The sequence below is a fragment of the Etheostoma cragini genome, chromosome 19 (assembly GCF_013103735.1).
Source record: "Etheostoma cragini isolate CJK2018 chromosome 19, CSU_Ecrag_1.0, whole genome shotgun sequence".
NCBI lineage: Eukaryota > Metazoa > Chordata > Actinopteri > Perciformes > Percidae > Etheostoma > Etheostoma cragini.
The window spans coordinates 17,341,750-17,357,834 of NC_048425.1; the positions used below are offsets into that span (position 1 = coordinate 17,341,750).

Genomic DNA, 16,085 nt, shown 5'->3' on the forward strand with positions numbered 1-16,085 from the left:
CCCCCCCCCCCCCCCCCAATGTCAGATGAGATTTACGCCCATGCTGGACATATGCCTCCTGCCAGCTGTGGCATACCCCTTGGCAAAGAAAACAATAGAGGAAGCATAGTTGGAGATGAGTATTCTCTTTCTTGGTATCCCACAGGGAGCCTCTGTGGGGACCCTGGGAATCCAGTGGAGCAGTCAGCCTCAGGGGGCTGTGTGATGAGGGTTAGTTTGGCAGTCACGGAGGAAATTACTTATTGACTTAGCAGCTTTTTTAATGCTACAGCCTAATGCTTGTGCTGCTGAAAGGGTTAATGAGTCAGTGCTGGGTCACTTTTGGCGCTTACCCACTGCTAGTACCAGCTCTGCGCGACTCGACTTGGCTGCGGTGCTCCATCCTGCAGAAATTTTATGTGACGTACCACGATACACACACAGATTCACACACACTCATCCATTCTTGGCATGTGGCTGTTTGCCTGAAGACAAAAGACAGTGATGATGCAGTGATTAGAGACGATTCTCTCCAACCAATCAGCAGTCTGCAGGTTTTCACGTCATCTTTTTGACGGAGGTGGTGCTAAATAAAGTACCTGTTGGCAGGTACCAGGTACTTTTTTTATAATGGAAAAACAAAAAAGGTCGATGCAAGTCAAGGGGGTACCATTTAATGAGAAAATGTCATTAGGGGACCTAAAAAAAAGAAAATGGATTGCTGTTATTAGGGCTGAATGATATGGCCTAAACTCAAAACAATGAATGAACAATTTACCTCCATTATTTTTCAGGAACGTTTATTTTCCCATAGTTCACTGACAAGGTTTGCACTGTACACAATATGGCCAAAGCCAAAGTAAGTTAATTTACACTGCGACTCCCATAAGCCCTTTGTATGCTGTTTTTCCGTCACTATGGTAGCAAACAGCCCATGGAACTGAAGTGCTTAATACAGATATTAATAGAGATCATAAGAGAATCATAACTTGACACTTTGAAACATCACTACTCTAAACTACAATGTGGGTCAAGTCATTTGAAATGTTCCAACTCTTAGAAGAAATGACAAGCTTCTATGAACTTTTTCAAAATGTTTTTGGTTCACTTGGTAATATAGAAAAAATCCTGTACAGTATTTATTTATTGTCTCGGCCATCACCAATCAATATCCGAGCAAACATTCAAGTAGAAGGGATCAACATGACTCTTTAGACACAAACACACACACAAACACACACATACTATTTATATCTTTATACCCAGGACTGGCACTCCTCCCACCAGCATTACATGGCACATCATCTGACCCAACTTTGATAGCTAGCTTTGACATTTCAGTCTGTCACTGTGCATGTAAGAGTAAAGGACAAACAAATGTTCAAAAGATGAAAACTGAGAAAGGAAGGCAGGCTAGGTTAGTTGTGGACCTGGTGGAGGAGGTAATCTCTTCTCTTTCCTTTTGGACCCGTCTATATTGTTTGTTGCTGTTTGGGCCTGACCTTTCCTCCCTGTCTTCTTCCAGAATGGTCTTAATGCACTGCACCTGGCAGCCAAGGAGGGCCATGTGGATCTGGTCCAGGAGCTGTTGGAGAGAGGAGCCGCAGTGGATTCAGCCACAAAGGTAGGACATCAGATTCCCACTGAGCGGGTAGAATTGCATGACACATTTATTGTTTTATATGTATGTATAGACCTGTATGTTACTCCGTAAACTGTGTTTGAAATCACTATTCTTCTGAGCTTTTGATATTTCATGTTTCTATGAATCTAATACTAACATGACCCCGAATATAATAATATGAGCCTTGTCAATCTCAATTTGCTTGATTCATGAGTCAGTAATACTGTAATTAAATGCAATTAAGCCAAACAGCATTGTGAAATATGGTTGGAGAGCGTCAAACTATGACTATGGACGTGATCATCTGTAAGACCGACACCGCCTACCAAGAGCCTTCTTCTCATTGTCCCTTTATTAATCCAGAAAGGAAACACAGCCCTTCACATAGCCTCGCTAGCTGGTCAGGCTGAAGTAGTGAAGATCCTGGTTAAACGAGGAGCTGACATCAATTCCCAGTCTCAGGTGAGTCTCTGTATACTGCTGCTGAAGTCGTTTAATGGTGCTATAGTGGGTTTTCGCGACGCGGCATCAGACCAGAAGTCGCCAAATTGGAGGGACTCCGCATCACAACAAAGCACAGGCACTGAAGTAGATCCCCAATGTCTTAAAGGAAAATGGTTATTATTGCCGGGTTTTAGGTTGTACCAATAGGTCAGACCGAGAAAACTCATTGGGAATATTATCGACTTCCAAAAGGTATTGAAAAACCAGGGAGAGGAATGCCAAAAGTTATCAGAGGAAAGGAGATGCTTGTGGTTGGCAAAGCTCAAACTCACTCAGGTGGTGTAGAAAACAAATTGGGGCTCTTTGCAATAAAAAACAATGATTGAGAGTCACTTGGCTACACCTTGAGTATTGCAATGACGTCTAACAGTTAAGGTTAGGTTGATAAAATACGTTATTGCCTTACTTACGGTTGTTAATGACTTGGTACTGCGTCACTCATCCACACACTATCTGGTTATAGGCCTCCTAACCTCTGTAGGATTTAAGGTCTGCCGCTGTGTATGGGCTCGGCGAGAAACCAGGTAGTTATATATTGAGATACGAAACTTAAGGAAGGATCACCGGGTCGTCAAGGATCGAGAAGAGGGAGCCAACTCGTAGGGCTCTGCACCACCAATAAACTGTAATTTCTCGAAATATCGCGTCTTTTCTTGTGGTGCAAGTCCTTCCCTGTATAGACATGGCTACGTTTACTTAAAGTGTACACAATGCGCAATACTCCATTGTACTGCGTTCAGTTGTTTACACCGAGTGTCTCCAATATGGCCGCCCATCTCAGTTACCGCCCAGAACGTCATGTCAGTGAAACCTCTGTATGCTCTTAAAGGACAATCCCAATATCACCTGTTGTATTACTCATCACTAATGTCATTTAAGAGAGCTGTGCTTATTTTTGGCTGATTGGGTGAGGAAATACAGTAAATATCCATGACCTGTACTTTATTGGTAACCGCATGTATTTTTGCCTTTGTGTTGTAGAATGGATTCACTCCTCTGTACATGGCCGCCCAGGAGAACCACATGGATGTGGTGCGCTATCTGCTTGAGAATGGAGGCAACCAGAGCACTGCTACTGAGGTGAGAGTAGTAGGTGTATATTTACAGTAGTCTCGCTTTGCCAGTCTGGCTAGTCGACATAGCATTTGGGGATGGGAGGAAAACAGTCTCTGGTTAACGGCATTTCTTTAAACCAGTCTGAATTGTTAGGGTGACTACATCGCACTCTCCTATCTAGTCACGTATACAGTTAATTGCAACACTGGCCCTGAACACAACGCAGATACATGGCTGATGTAAGGTAAATCCCATATTTGGCAGGTATTTGGCCATGAATCAGAGTATTTGACAACCTCTAGCTAACCTGGTAAGGTGTGTAGGCTGAGTCCTTGGCAGGGGCCCTGGTTCATCATCCTCCCCCGACTCTCTCTCCCTTCCTGTCTTCAAGCTAACCTGTCAATTCAAAGGCCATAAAAAAAGAAATCAAGTTTTTAGCTAAATGGCAATCCATTCTGGAGATGGCGAGACATTCCATTCTCTAGACATGTCAACATGCTAGTGGGGCTAGAGGGAATGTCCTGGGTCCACCAAGTCATTAAGACACATCATCTGGGAATCATGACAGATGATAATACTTCATTGCACATGACCATAAAGTGGCAAGCCAAATCACCATCATCCTCAGGGGATCACCAAAGTCATTAGAAGTAATTTTACGGGGACCATTCCTAAAGTACCCTCCTAGCGTGGTCATTGTTAAGCTACCATAAGTGATACTTGCACACAAGTTTCACATCGAGACCCTACCATGGCTCAAACTATCATAATCAATCTCCGTCCTGGTCGGCTTTCAGTTTGAAACATATGCAGGAAGTGTTGAGTTTTATGGATGGTAGCTTAACCCTCCTGGTGTCTTCGGGTCAAATTTGACCCCTTTTCAAAAAGTTTCTACATCTGAAGTTTGAGTTTCCTTCAAACACATTTCCCAAAAATGTAACATGGATAACTCCCAACAACGGTCCTCAAAAGTGAAATGAATAATCAGTTCATTGAATTTGTGTTTTTTTCAATTTTATAGCATTTGGAGACAAAACAAATTGGGAAAATAACTTTTACAAAAGTGTAAAAAAAGGAAAGAAAAATGTGAACAAAATTGACCTAAATGTGAACAAATGTCAAACTGACAAAAAAGTGAAAAGAAGTCAGAAAAAGTAACAAAAATGTTTTAAAAAAGTGACAAATGTAAAAAAAAAAAAAAAAAAAAAGCTTTAAAAATGTGGGGAAAAATGCACAAAATTCTAAAGGCTCAAAAAAAGTTGCCAAACGTTGCTATACATTTTATAGCATTTGGAGTCAAAACAATTGGTGAAATTTTTTTTTTAAGATGTCAATAAAATTGACTGAAATGTGAAGAAATGTCAAAGGGACAAAAATGTGAAAAGATGTCGGAAAAAGTAACAAAAAATACAACCAAACATTTTTGGGGAATAACGCACGAAAAGAAAAAACAAAGGCTCAGAAAAAGTCGACAAACGTTGAAAAAGTGACTAAACCATTGGGGTAAATCCACAACAGGGTAACTAAAGACAACCATAATCTTGATAAAAGTTTTTTTATTTTAAATTTTGACTCAAAAAAACAAAATAATTTCGACATGAGGGTTAACAGCAATTGGAAAAAACGGCAAACAGGAATACATTTTTGAATGAAACCAGGCATTGTCTGTTAAATAGATAACGTGAGAACAACAGAGTGATGAATGTGACATGGCAGTGTTGTTGTATAGATAGTTTACCTTATCAAGCGTTATAATACAGGGAATGCGACCCCTCTTATTTGAGACGTGGCCATTTTTTTAAAATACCAACATTTATTCACATAATTCAATGTGTGTCAACCAAACAAATCGGACATTTTGAGACTCCAACATTTAAGGATTCTTGAGATTGAAATGTAGCTAATCCTTTTAACCTGTCTTCCTCCACCAAGGATGGCTTCACCCCTCTGGCCATCGCCCTCCAGCAGGGCCACAACCAGGTGGTTTCTGTCCTACTGGAGAACGATACGAAAGGCAAGGTCCGCCTGCCTGCCTTGCACATTGCTGCCCGCAAGGACGACACCAAGTCAGCTGCCCTGCTCCTCCAGAATGACCACAATGCCGATGTCCAGTCGAAGGTAGGCCCATAGCACGGTTTGAGTTGGGGGGGTTGGCATGTGTTGCTATTTTTTTGTGCTATTGTGTCTGTTCTATGGTTTTGAGGGGTGTTTATAAAGTAAATGAATTGGAGGATGCTAAAATAGGATCTTGTGATATTTGAGGCACAGGATGTAGAGGATTGAAACCAGTCTGGCTGTCTTTTACATGAAGGCTTTGGTCCATGCCGTTGGCTATAGACCTCCTGGCCCTCTGGGACCCCCTGGTGCCAGGGTTTGCACTGAATTTAAGTTGAGAATGATAGCTACTTTTAAATGAATGAGTATTGAATGGTTAGCTAATGATTAGTTACTGATTGACTCATTAAAGCACTAATGATTGGTAAAAAGAATGTTAGCTACTCTTAAATGAATAAGTAATGAACAGTATCAATCAATCAATCAGTAAGCATTGGTTACTCATTCATTTCTCAGTACCTAACTACATTTTTGTTAAAGCATTAGCTTAAATTTGTATCTGGATAAATTATCCTGACAATCCAGAATCTGATGACACTGTTGTCATTACATCCGGACTTCACAATCCCAGGGTCTCAATCTTCTTATGCCATGTAGACCATTAGGTGGAAAGCTTTGGGCACCCCTGGTCCGGTAGATTGGATGTCATTGTACTACACTGTTGTCAGTAATTTTAATATTTCCAATTTCCAAATAAATGATCCAGATAGCAATCCCAGTAGGTGTTACTGGGGTGCCCCAAATGTATGAGTACAAAGATTGGGCGTGTTACAGTAGACCACTACAGTTTTGTCGTGATGTACTTATGTCATGAAGGCGTATATACCTGTGTGTGTGTTTGTGTTTCCATCTGTCTGTCCATGCATCTCTCTATTTCTCTGTTTCTAGTGTATCTGCGCCTGCCACGTCACTCCCGGTCCCGCCACTAACTGGGTCTCTCCCTCTTCTCCTTTCTCTCTCTGAATGCTAACACTCACACACTTTCCCCATCACCCCCTTCTACCTCGCCGCACCGGTGTCTAAGTGTAGCACTGTCCACTGCATGGAGTGTACCACTGTCTGCAGGTTGTATGGTGGTGATGTACAAGGCTGCATGCAACCAAAGGGGGGGGGCGGGGTCCTTCTTGAGTATTAATCCGGTATTTGTGGGAATTTTGAGTTCCCTGTTGACGTATGGACACTGATACCGGATAATGGCTTTAAGGGCCTGTGTCTTGAGTGAAGATGATTTACTGCACTACACAGTTGATGCATCTTCCTGAACGTGTATTAATATTGCTTCTACAGTATTATGTTGTTATGTGACAAAACACCGTGGAGGCACAGGGTATGTGCATGCATGTAGTATTATGCCTTATAGTATGTGGTTCAGCTGTTGTGATGCTCAATTAGACTCATTGGGAGCAATAAAAATAAAAAAAATAAAACATATACAGACATAAAACTACATCTCGCTGTCACACACAGGGCACAGTTCTGTTCAAATCCCTGGGGGGGGGAGGGGGGGGGACGTCTAGAGACAGCTATCTGAAGTGGTCTAGACTTTTCCTGAAAAGTATCCTGTTATCATCAATTAAGACAATTTTGAACAAACTTAGACCCTTTACGAGATAGCATTAACGTTCTACAACTCCGGTCTTTTCGTCCACCAATCCCATCGGTGATAATTGTCCTCAACATGCAAATTGCTAATATCTTGTTGTACAGCAACGTTGTTAGAAGAAGAAGAAGAAGAAGAAGAGATGCATTTAGACAGGTTTTAACCAAGACCCCGGGTTAGCCAAATTTATTTGGAAGTCTGAAAAATGGAATTATTACCATTTAACTATTACGTACTGTACTTTTTGTAGCTTAGAGCATACCCTAAGTAGTTGACATTGACATTTCCTTTACTACTTTTTTGCCTTAGTGATCCTATCACACATTGAAATACAAAGTACCAAATCAGCAATGTCTCAAATATACAGATGTGATTCTATTATATTTCTTCAGTTTATTGCTTAATGGCTCTTGTACGGAGGAGGATTAGGGCCACTAGTGAAAAATGTATGTGAGTTCTGACTTTTTTCTCAGAATTCTGAGATTAAAGTCAGAATTCTGACTTTTTCTGAAAGTTGCATCGCAAGAGTACGGAAGAGGATTAGGGCCACTAGTGAAAAATTGATGGGAGTTCTGACTTTTTTAAAATCAGAATTCTGACTTTTTAATCAGAATTGAAAAAAGTCAGAATTCTGACTTTTTTATCTGAATTAAAAAGTCAGAATTCTGAGAAAAACGTCAGAAGACAGAATTCTGAGAAAAAAGTCAGAATTCTGACTTTAATCTCAAAATTCTGAGAAAAAAGTCAGAACTCACATACATTTTTCACCAGTGGCCCTAATCCTCTTCTGTACTCTTGCAATGCATTATAAAAGTATTAAAGTTGAGACTTCAGATTTCACATTAGTTGGGCCATGTCAAAATTTGACAAGTTTTTTATGAGTGATGATGCATTACTTTGTTTTATGTCTTTGGGTTTTGGATTGTTGTTTTGGACTCTGGGACGTTGCAATGAGGATTTTACACTATCTTTACACAAAATTTTGACCAAACTACTAACCCTTTGTGTCAAAATCAACACTTTTGTTGACGTTTTTTATCGATGTTTTTAACTTTTTCTTTCTTTTTTTCTTCCTTTTTTTCAACAGTCTTGACGCTTTTTTCAGTGTTTGTCACTTTTTTGGACGTTTTCAACATTACTCAACACTAAGTTATTAACTTTAGTTTTACAGTCATTTTGGGAATTTATGGTCAGTAAACCTCATCTATAGGAAATTATACTTAATGTTAAAAAAAGTGACAAACGTTGAGGAAATGGTACAAAACTGTAAGAAAAAGTTAAAAACATTGATAAAAAGCGTCAAAATTGAAAATCAACACTTTTGTTGATGCTTTTTATCAATGTTTTTTAACTTTTACTTACATTTTTGTCTCTTTTTTCAACACTTTTGACGCTTTTTTTCAATGTTTGTCACTTTTTTTGACATTTAACACTTCGTAACACTAATTTATTCACTTTAGTTTTACAGTTATTTTTGGAATTTATGGTCAATAAACCTAATTTTTAGGAAATTATACCTAATGTTAAAAAATAGTGACAAACGTTGAACAAAAGGGACAAAAATTTAAGAAAAAGTTAAAAACATTGATACAAAGCGTAAACATTGATAAAAAGCGTAAACTTTGATGCTTTTTATCAATGTTTTTAACTTTTTCTTACTTTTTTCTACCTTTTGTCAACCCTTTTGATGCTTTTTTCAACTTTTTTGACGTTTTCAACACTAACACTAACTTATTCACTTTAGTTTTACAGTTATTTTTGGAATTTATGGTCAATAAACCTCATTTATAGGAAATTATACGATATGTGTGAGTTAGAAAAGCAGAAATTAGGAATTATTGGGACTAAAATTAAAGGAATGACTGTTGATGATAATCACAGACTGGAATATGCCAACTTTTACTCAATACTATTTCAAAAACACTTCCATTTGTTTTCAAATGCTATAAAATTGAATAAGACGCCGCAAAAGTTATGAAAGTAGAGATTTGTACTTGCCGAAGAGCGTTGTGTGAAATCAATCATGTTATTTATGGGAATTAAAAAGAACATTAATACAGGAAAAAGGGTCAATTTGACCCAAGGACAACATGAGGGTTAATCACATGACCGATTGATGAATTCACATACATCACCTTTGGGTGAACTGGACATCATCTGCACGAGGAAGTGGCCCACATATGTGGCTACACTGCACCCATGTGTTAACAAGCCTAACTGAACTGATCTTTCCCTCCCTCATTCCTCCCGCATCAGATGATGGTCAATAGGACTACTGAGGTATACACACGCTCCTTTGATTCTCCACAGATTTACTACACACCCCCCAATTCCCATTTCTCTTTTCTTTCCTATTTATTTATTTCACTTCCGCAGCACTGTATGATGTGAAAAATTATTAATTTGCTTCCACTTTCTGTGGCTTTGGTTTAAGGTCAACATGCACGGCTGACACGAATGCCCAAGCTCCTGCTGCTTTCGATTTTGTTTATTCATATTCTGTCTGTATGCATTTTCATTTTTTTCTCCTAAGTTTAGACTCATATTGTCACCAGCTTAGGAAGCCCCTTCTGTTTTTTTCATATCTGACCTTCATTGATTTATTTTACATGTATCTCCTGCAAAGGTTGATTTGGTTGATTTGATGTGCTGATGCATTTTGGATTATCTATCAATTCATATTGTTTCCCAGTCTGTGTTGTAATTTTGTCTGTTTATGTCATGTTGCATGATTTTTATAGATAGCAATATAAACTGCTTAGTTGGAATCCGTATTGGTAAAATGATATACATATACAATTTATTTCCTTCAGTATGGAAGTCCAGTGGTGCCAAAAAGAAATGAAATCAATTGATCAAATTTAAATGAAATTTTCTATTTGTTTGTGCATGAAAATCCAAATCCGATCTTTAATTCATGTTCAAAATGCAAAAATACTATACATACATAAAGACTTATTGTCCAGTATTTTTTAGTGTACACAAAAGAATGACACAGCCACAATGATAATGAATGTAAAATGTGCTTTTGTTTTAATTTTCAACAATGTGAAAGCTACATAAATCTTAAATATCGGGACATTACATTTTTTTTTTTTATAAATTGAAATTATGTCAATTTTTTTAACTTTGACACATTTCACAAAGGACGTCTGGGAAGATCTTTCCATAATAACAATGACCATAATAACAGCAACTATTATGCAATATATTGGAAAAAATCAATTAATTTGAATAGTTTGAATAAACATCAGAAGAAAAAAATTAAATTTTATGTATTGATTGCACATCTGCCATTAAAAATAAAGTTCAATGAATCGTCTATTTCATGCAATGTCAATATGGCCGTGTTTTGCTTTTGAGTTATTTATCAGTAAATTGATTAAAAAAAAAATTTTACATGTCCATTTTTGCAGTAATCATGCATTTAAAACATGTTAATGTTTTTGTTTCTTACGTTAATAATGCACATACAAATTGACATTTACAAATGATAAAATTATTTTATTTCAATATTGCCAGTCCTGGTCTTCCGTACTTCTAAGACTTTTGCTGATCAAGTATTTCAAATGCATGCTTTATAAACAACTATAAATTACTTGTATTTGACTATTCCTCTTTACTACTCCAACAATGCTAATCAATAATGACATAGGAAGCCTATAAAGCTTCAAGGTCTTAATGTGCCTGCTTGGCATGTTGCATCCACGCTACCTTAGTTTGCACCATTCTAAGCTTTTGACTGTGTAAAGTTTTTAAACCATCACGTTAGTCACTGTATTCTTCACACTTTTATAAACAACTTTTTCACATTAAATCGGACCACACTTACAGAATGGCAAGGTAAGGCAAGAATCTGCTCCAAACTGCTCTGCAATCTCTTAACATTTCTCATATATTTCTCATTGCTAACTCTAATACTTCCTTGACGTACAGTAAACATAGTGCACTTTGGTGTTGATCACAAATGTACCCTTCTTGTTAAATGCCACTTTATGAGTTTACTATGATTTGGTGTGGTTTGGGTAGCTAATATTGTTTGTCCATTTTCATGTTGATGAATATCTGTGAGTCCTGTACATCGATTTGTTTCAGTTTTTCTTCTTTTGCTGTCAAATTGTTTTTTCAAAACTAGAAAAGCCATTCTTTTACTTTTCTTTATGTGGTTGATAACCTGCATGGAAGTGACGAGTGTGTTTGGGGTCGTGTGTCTGGGTGCTACATATTCTGACATGAATATTCAAAACAATAGATTTTTTTCATCTGTGACGCATGCTGGGAAGACTGTAAAGATCAAGAGACACAATTGAAAGTTTAAGGGCGTGAAGGGCTATTGTCTGATCTCTGTCCTACTCTCTATGTGTCTGTATCTGTCCTGTTTCTCTTCCAGAGTGGATTCACCCCCCTGCATATCGCTGCGCACTATGGCAACGTCAACGTGGCCACACTCCTGCTGAACCGAGGGGCAGCAGTCGACTTCACGGCCAGGGTAGGGTTCCACGCTAATAAGCACTGTTAGTCTGCTCTGAAAGTGCATTGGTAGACATTAAAATTCTACAAGAACTCTTCTGCACAATATTGCTGCCTCCTGAATCTGAGTGCTATAAGCTATGAGGTTTATTATCTAGTAAATCTCAAAATTTCTAAATTTGGATTTGTAAGTTGCAAAGTGCTGTATCTCTGTATTCATGGCGTATTGTCCAAGAGTTATGCTATTATAGGGAAGATGGATTTCCAGTGTTTGTTGGGTTGGATTAACTGACATCAGAGCTCAATAAGAAGAAGTTGTGAAATACATTAGGTAATGTGTGTGTGTGTGTGTGTGTGTGTGTGTGCTTGAGTAGTGTTGTGAAAGGTCTTTTTTGCATGTTAAGAAATATTTTCTAAAGATGTTTGATTGTACTTAAATGCGGTCGAGGACTCCCTTGAAAATAAGATGGGTTCATCTCAAGTTGTTAATCCTAATAAAATAATTTCAAAGATAAAGAATCTTTGGCTTCTGTGATCAAGGAGCCACAGCTTCCTTGCGATATGACAATATTAATATCATCAGCAAACAGTATGGGTAATGCAGAATCAGACATCCAAGCCAAGTCATTTATAAAGAAACGTAAGTGGCCCTAGTATTCATCTTTGAGGCACTCCACTATAAAGCTTCATTCTGTTAGAAATACAACCTTTTATAGATACATATTTATTACTATTATAAAGGTAGTCACTTAGCCAAATTGATTAGAACATCCTTAAATGTAAAAATAATTTTAAAATTTTGATGTTAAGAAATTAAAATGTTATGAGCAACTGTATCAAAAGACTTTGATATATAAGAATATATTAATTGTGAACATATCATTGTCCAAAGCTGGGGAGATGTTGACTATAAATTGCAAAAGAACCATTTATGTTAAAGGATTTTGTTAAAATCCATGTTGCTGCTTATACTATATTAAATACTGCAATATATATTATAGGCTGACAATAATTTCAAAGACAAGGCAGGGGAAAACGGCTCATGTTTCCCTTGTGCTGTACACACAGAAGCGCAATTTAAATGATGCATGTTGCTCACGCTACACCTCCATGATGTGAAATCTTCATCTTGCCTCATCACCCAGCAATCTCAGCAGTACATATTGTCAACTTTCATTTCTGGGTTTTCAATTGGGTATTTGTCCCTTTAATATCATTCAGAATACAAATTTAGATGTCCTATTTTTAGCCGTTGCGAGCATTGTGGATAATAACAGCTTTTTTTCTCACCTTGCACTCTCCTAATCCTCAGGGGATTGCTTGTGTGGCTAAAAATGAGGTTGCAGAGATTATAAATCCTGTAAATATGGTTAGAAGGTTTGAAAGATTGCACGCATCCTTTGTCTGTATCAGGCACACCATCCTCCCGTTTGAGATCATTTCAGACTTGACAGGTTTAATTCTTGAGAACAAGATAACAAACGCAAATATATTTTATTTTGAAATAATACCAATGCACTGCATATATTTTAAAGTTTTTTTTATTGAACTATGACATTTCCCTGTCAGTGACCTTTAGTTTCAATGAATACTAATTTAATGTGTCTAACTCTGCAGCCATGCAGACCACTAAAAGTGATTTTTTTTTCCCCCCCTCTGTAGAATGGGATTACTCCTCTTCATGTGGCGTCCAAGCGTGGCAACACTAACATGGTGGGCCTGTTACTGGACCGTGGCTCCCAGATTGATGCTAAAACAAGAGTGAGTAACATGAGAAGCAGACTAAGGTGGTGTAAATTTAGTCCTCTCAAGACTGCAGCGCAACATTCTTCTTCTCAAGTCTGTTCCTCCACACAGGCGGCTTTTACTGATGAAATATTCTAGATGCATTTGTTTCTGCTTTTATATCCGAGGGAGCAAAACAGTGACAAGCTGATTATTATTATCTCCATTAGAAACAACAAATGTGAATATGAGCTAAATGCCTCCCCAGGGGTTCAGTGGATTAAATTAAGCATCACACTGGGCAGGGGGACTTTGGATGGGGGCCACAACAGTCACACTATTACTTATATTTGATTCTGACCAATACAAACTGCATCAAGCTTGGGTTAGTCACTGCGTGTTGGGACTAACATGGCTCTGTTATAGAAACTGATAAGTCATGAATCATCTAGAATAACTTGGTTAAAAGTCAGTGTCAGTTTGTATTGAATGACCATGCATATGATTCTGTGATTGTGTGTTCCGTAGGATGGTCTGACCCCCCTACACTGTGCTGCCCGGAGTGGACACGATACAGCTGTGGAGGTCCTGCTGGAGAGAGGTGCACCCTTGCTGGCCAGGACCAAGGTGCGTCACATACATAGACTGTAAAAAATAATGGACGTAGCATCCATGACATCAACCTTAGGTTTATGGACTGCTCTTTTGAAGCCTCATATTTGGCAATTTGTCCGTCTCCATCTTTTTTTTTGGACAAGAGCATGGAGCTAGGGAGGATGACGCGGCTGTCACTCCCAGATGGGAGTGGAGTGCAGATTTGAGTCGCACATGCGTCACTTTGCGATGAGGGAAGATGTGAGTTGTATGCGACAAGTAGCCTGCAAGATGCTAATGAGAGACTTCTGTAATGTCAACCCAGTAAAAATGGACCTGGTTAATGAAGTTGGTTCACTGCTAGCTTAGCTACAAGTTAGCTTCAAACACACAAAGGCTGTCAGTTGAATGATGTTTTGAGCTAACGTTAGCAATCAAACTGCCATAGATAGCTACAACGTTTTTGAAATGAATCCTATCTTCTGTTATTGTCTGGAATTAGAAAAGTTTATTATTTCATGGATTTCACTTATTTCAGTAGGACACGTTATGCCGTAAAGCGTTTCAATCTGGGCATTTTATGAGAGAATGGAGATATTTGAGTCTTCATGGAAAGTTTTCATACCAATAAATCAAACAATCTCTCAAAATACTATGTGTGCATAATGCAGAATCAGATATCCAAGCAAAGTCATTTATATAGATGAGAAATATAAGAGGCACAAGTATACATCTTTGAGGCACTCCACAATAAAGCTAACATCGGGGAGTGACAGTTGCAATGGCACTGTGCTAAGCTAAATGGGAATCAGGGAACGTCTTGAAACTAGTGATTGAGACCATAAACTCATTACAAAGATATTTACTGAGGTTATAAATCAAGTGGGAAGAAAAACACTGTATCAGGATGTGGTTCATAAGGCTTTGAACATGTTCATCGTGCGGCCAAGAACTATTACCTACTACAAAATCCAAATGAATCCTGGATCTGTTGATCAATGTTAGTGGTGCTAAATAACAAGAAACAACACATACAGTGGTGTTCATAAGTTTACATGTCCATGCTTAGTTGAATTTTTTGAAAATGAATGCCTTAATTAAAAAATGAGGTAAGATCCAACCTTTAGGACTTTATCAGGATGCCTAGTATCCTGATTCATGAAATAACTGGCCCTTAATAATAAAAATCTTCCTGCCTCTATGGGAATTTAACATAGGGGTGTTTATAGTTGTACCCCTGTATTTTAAGGAAGAACATTTATTTATTACAATACATTATTCATTCACAAAGAAAATTGGTATCCTTAAAAGGTTGAATTTTTCCTAATTTCTTTTAATTAAGGCCTTAAGATCAATTTCCAAAAAAGGATTTTTTTTTATCCTCTTTTTAGTCAACTTTATTATGGGATCCTAAACTTATAAATGAGAACTTAAAAGTGAAATAAGAGTTCTTCAAAGTCATAGCTTTGCACTTCTGACAACCCTAGCATAGCTCTGTTAGTCTTAGTGTTCTTCCAGTCTACGTACTAAGTAACAAGTACTTGCTGCCTGTGTTTTATTAACATCCCCCATCTTATTTGGTTATAAAATTGAAAGTTGAAGTGGTATTTGTGTCCCCTTGATAAGTCTGAAGTTCTTTTTGCTTTGATTTTCCACCTGCTAGTTGTAAACTAGGTGTTAGTTACACTAATAAAGAGTTGTTACAGCAATCATGGTTATTCCTCAAACTTCCCCTCCTACCATCTATCTCCATCAAACTAAATGACCTCTCTCTTTTACATTTTAGAATGGGCTGTCTCCTCTTCACATGGCGGCACAAGGCGACCACGTCGAATGTGTCAAGCACCTTCTGCAGCACAAGGCTCCTGTAGACGACGTGACGCTGGACTACCTGACGGCGTTGCACGTGGCGGCTCACTGCGGCCACTACAGAGTCACCAAACTGCTGCTGGACAAGAGGGCCAACCCCAACGCCAGGGCGCTGGTACGATTAACCCTTGTGTTGTTGACCTTTGACCGGGACATTTTCTGGTCTTCTGCGTCAAAATCTAAAATACAACTTTTTAAAAAACTTTTGTCACTTTTAGGATTGTTTTTGTCCCTTTTTTGTCGTTTTTAATGCTTTTTCCTGACATTTTTGTTACTTTTTTTTTACATATTAGTTGTTTTTCTCCCACAATTGTCACTTTTTAAAAAATAAATATTTTTATTCTTTTCCCTTTTTTTCAACGTATTTGTTGTTTCTCTCCCACGACATTTTTGAAACTTTTTTAATTTTTTCAATTCAAATCAATTCAATGAAAGTAGTAAACTGATCCTTTATTTTATTTGCGAAGAGCATTGTATGGAACCATCCATGTTATTTTTTTTTTTAAATTTGGTTGAAAGAAACCCCAAATTTCTGATATGGAAGCTTTT

At 38.0% G+C, this 16,085-nt stretch overlaps 1 protein-coding gene across 30 annotated transcripts in view; it reads left to right on the plus strand.

The window, feature by feature from the left end:
• Positions 1-16,085, plus strand: part of ank2b (ankyrin 2b, neuronal) — a 188,743-nt gene that overhangs the window by 114,301 nt on the left and 58,357 nt on the right. For 26 of the 30 annotated variants that reach the window (XM_034856387.1, XM_034856386.1, XM_034856382.1 and 23 more), the window contains exons 3-12: positions 1,505-1,603; positions 1,967-2,065; positions 3,089-3,187; positions 5,096-5,281; positions 9,135-9,158; positions 10,713-10,721; positions 11,269-11,367; positions 13,011-13,109; positions 13,602-13,700; positions 15,454-15,651. In XM_034856387.1, the coding sequence (XP_034712278.1) occupies positions 1,505-1,603; positions 1,967-2,065; positions 3,089-3,187; positions 5,096-5,281; positions 9,135-9,158; positions 10,713-10,721; positions 11,269-11,367; positions 13,011-13,109; positions 13,602-13,700; positions 15,454-15,651 (1,011 nt within the window). Of the gene's footprint in view, positions 1-1,288; positions 1,422-1,504; positions 1,604-1,966; positions 2,066-3,088; positions 3,188-5,095; positions 5,282-9,134; positions 9,159-10,712; positions 10,722-11,268; positions 11,368-13,010; positions 13,110-13,601; positions 13,701-15,453; positions 15,749-16,085 lie in introns of those variants that run through there. The other 4 variants (XM_034856395.1, XM_034856414.1, XM_034856380.1 and 1 more) reach the window with 4 other exon arrangements.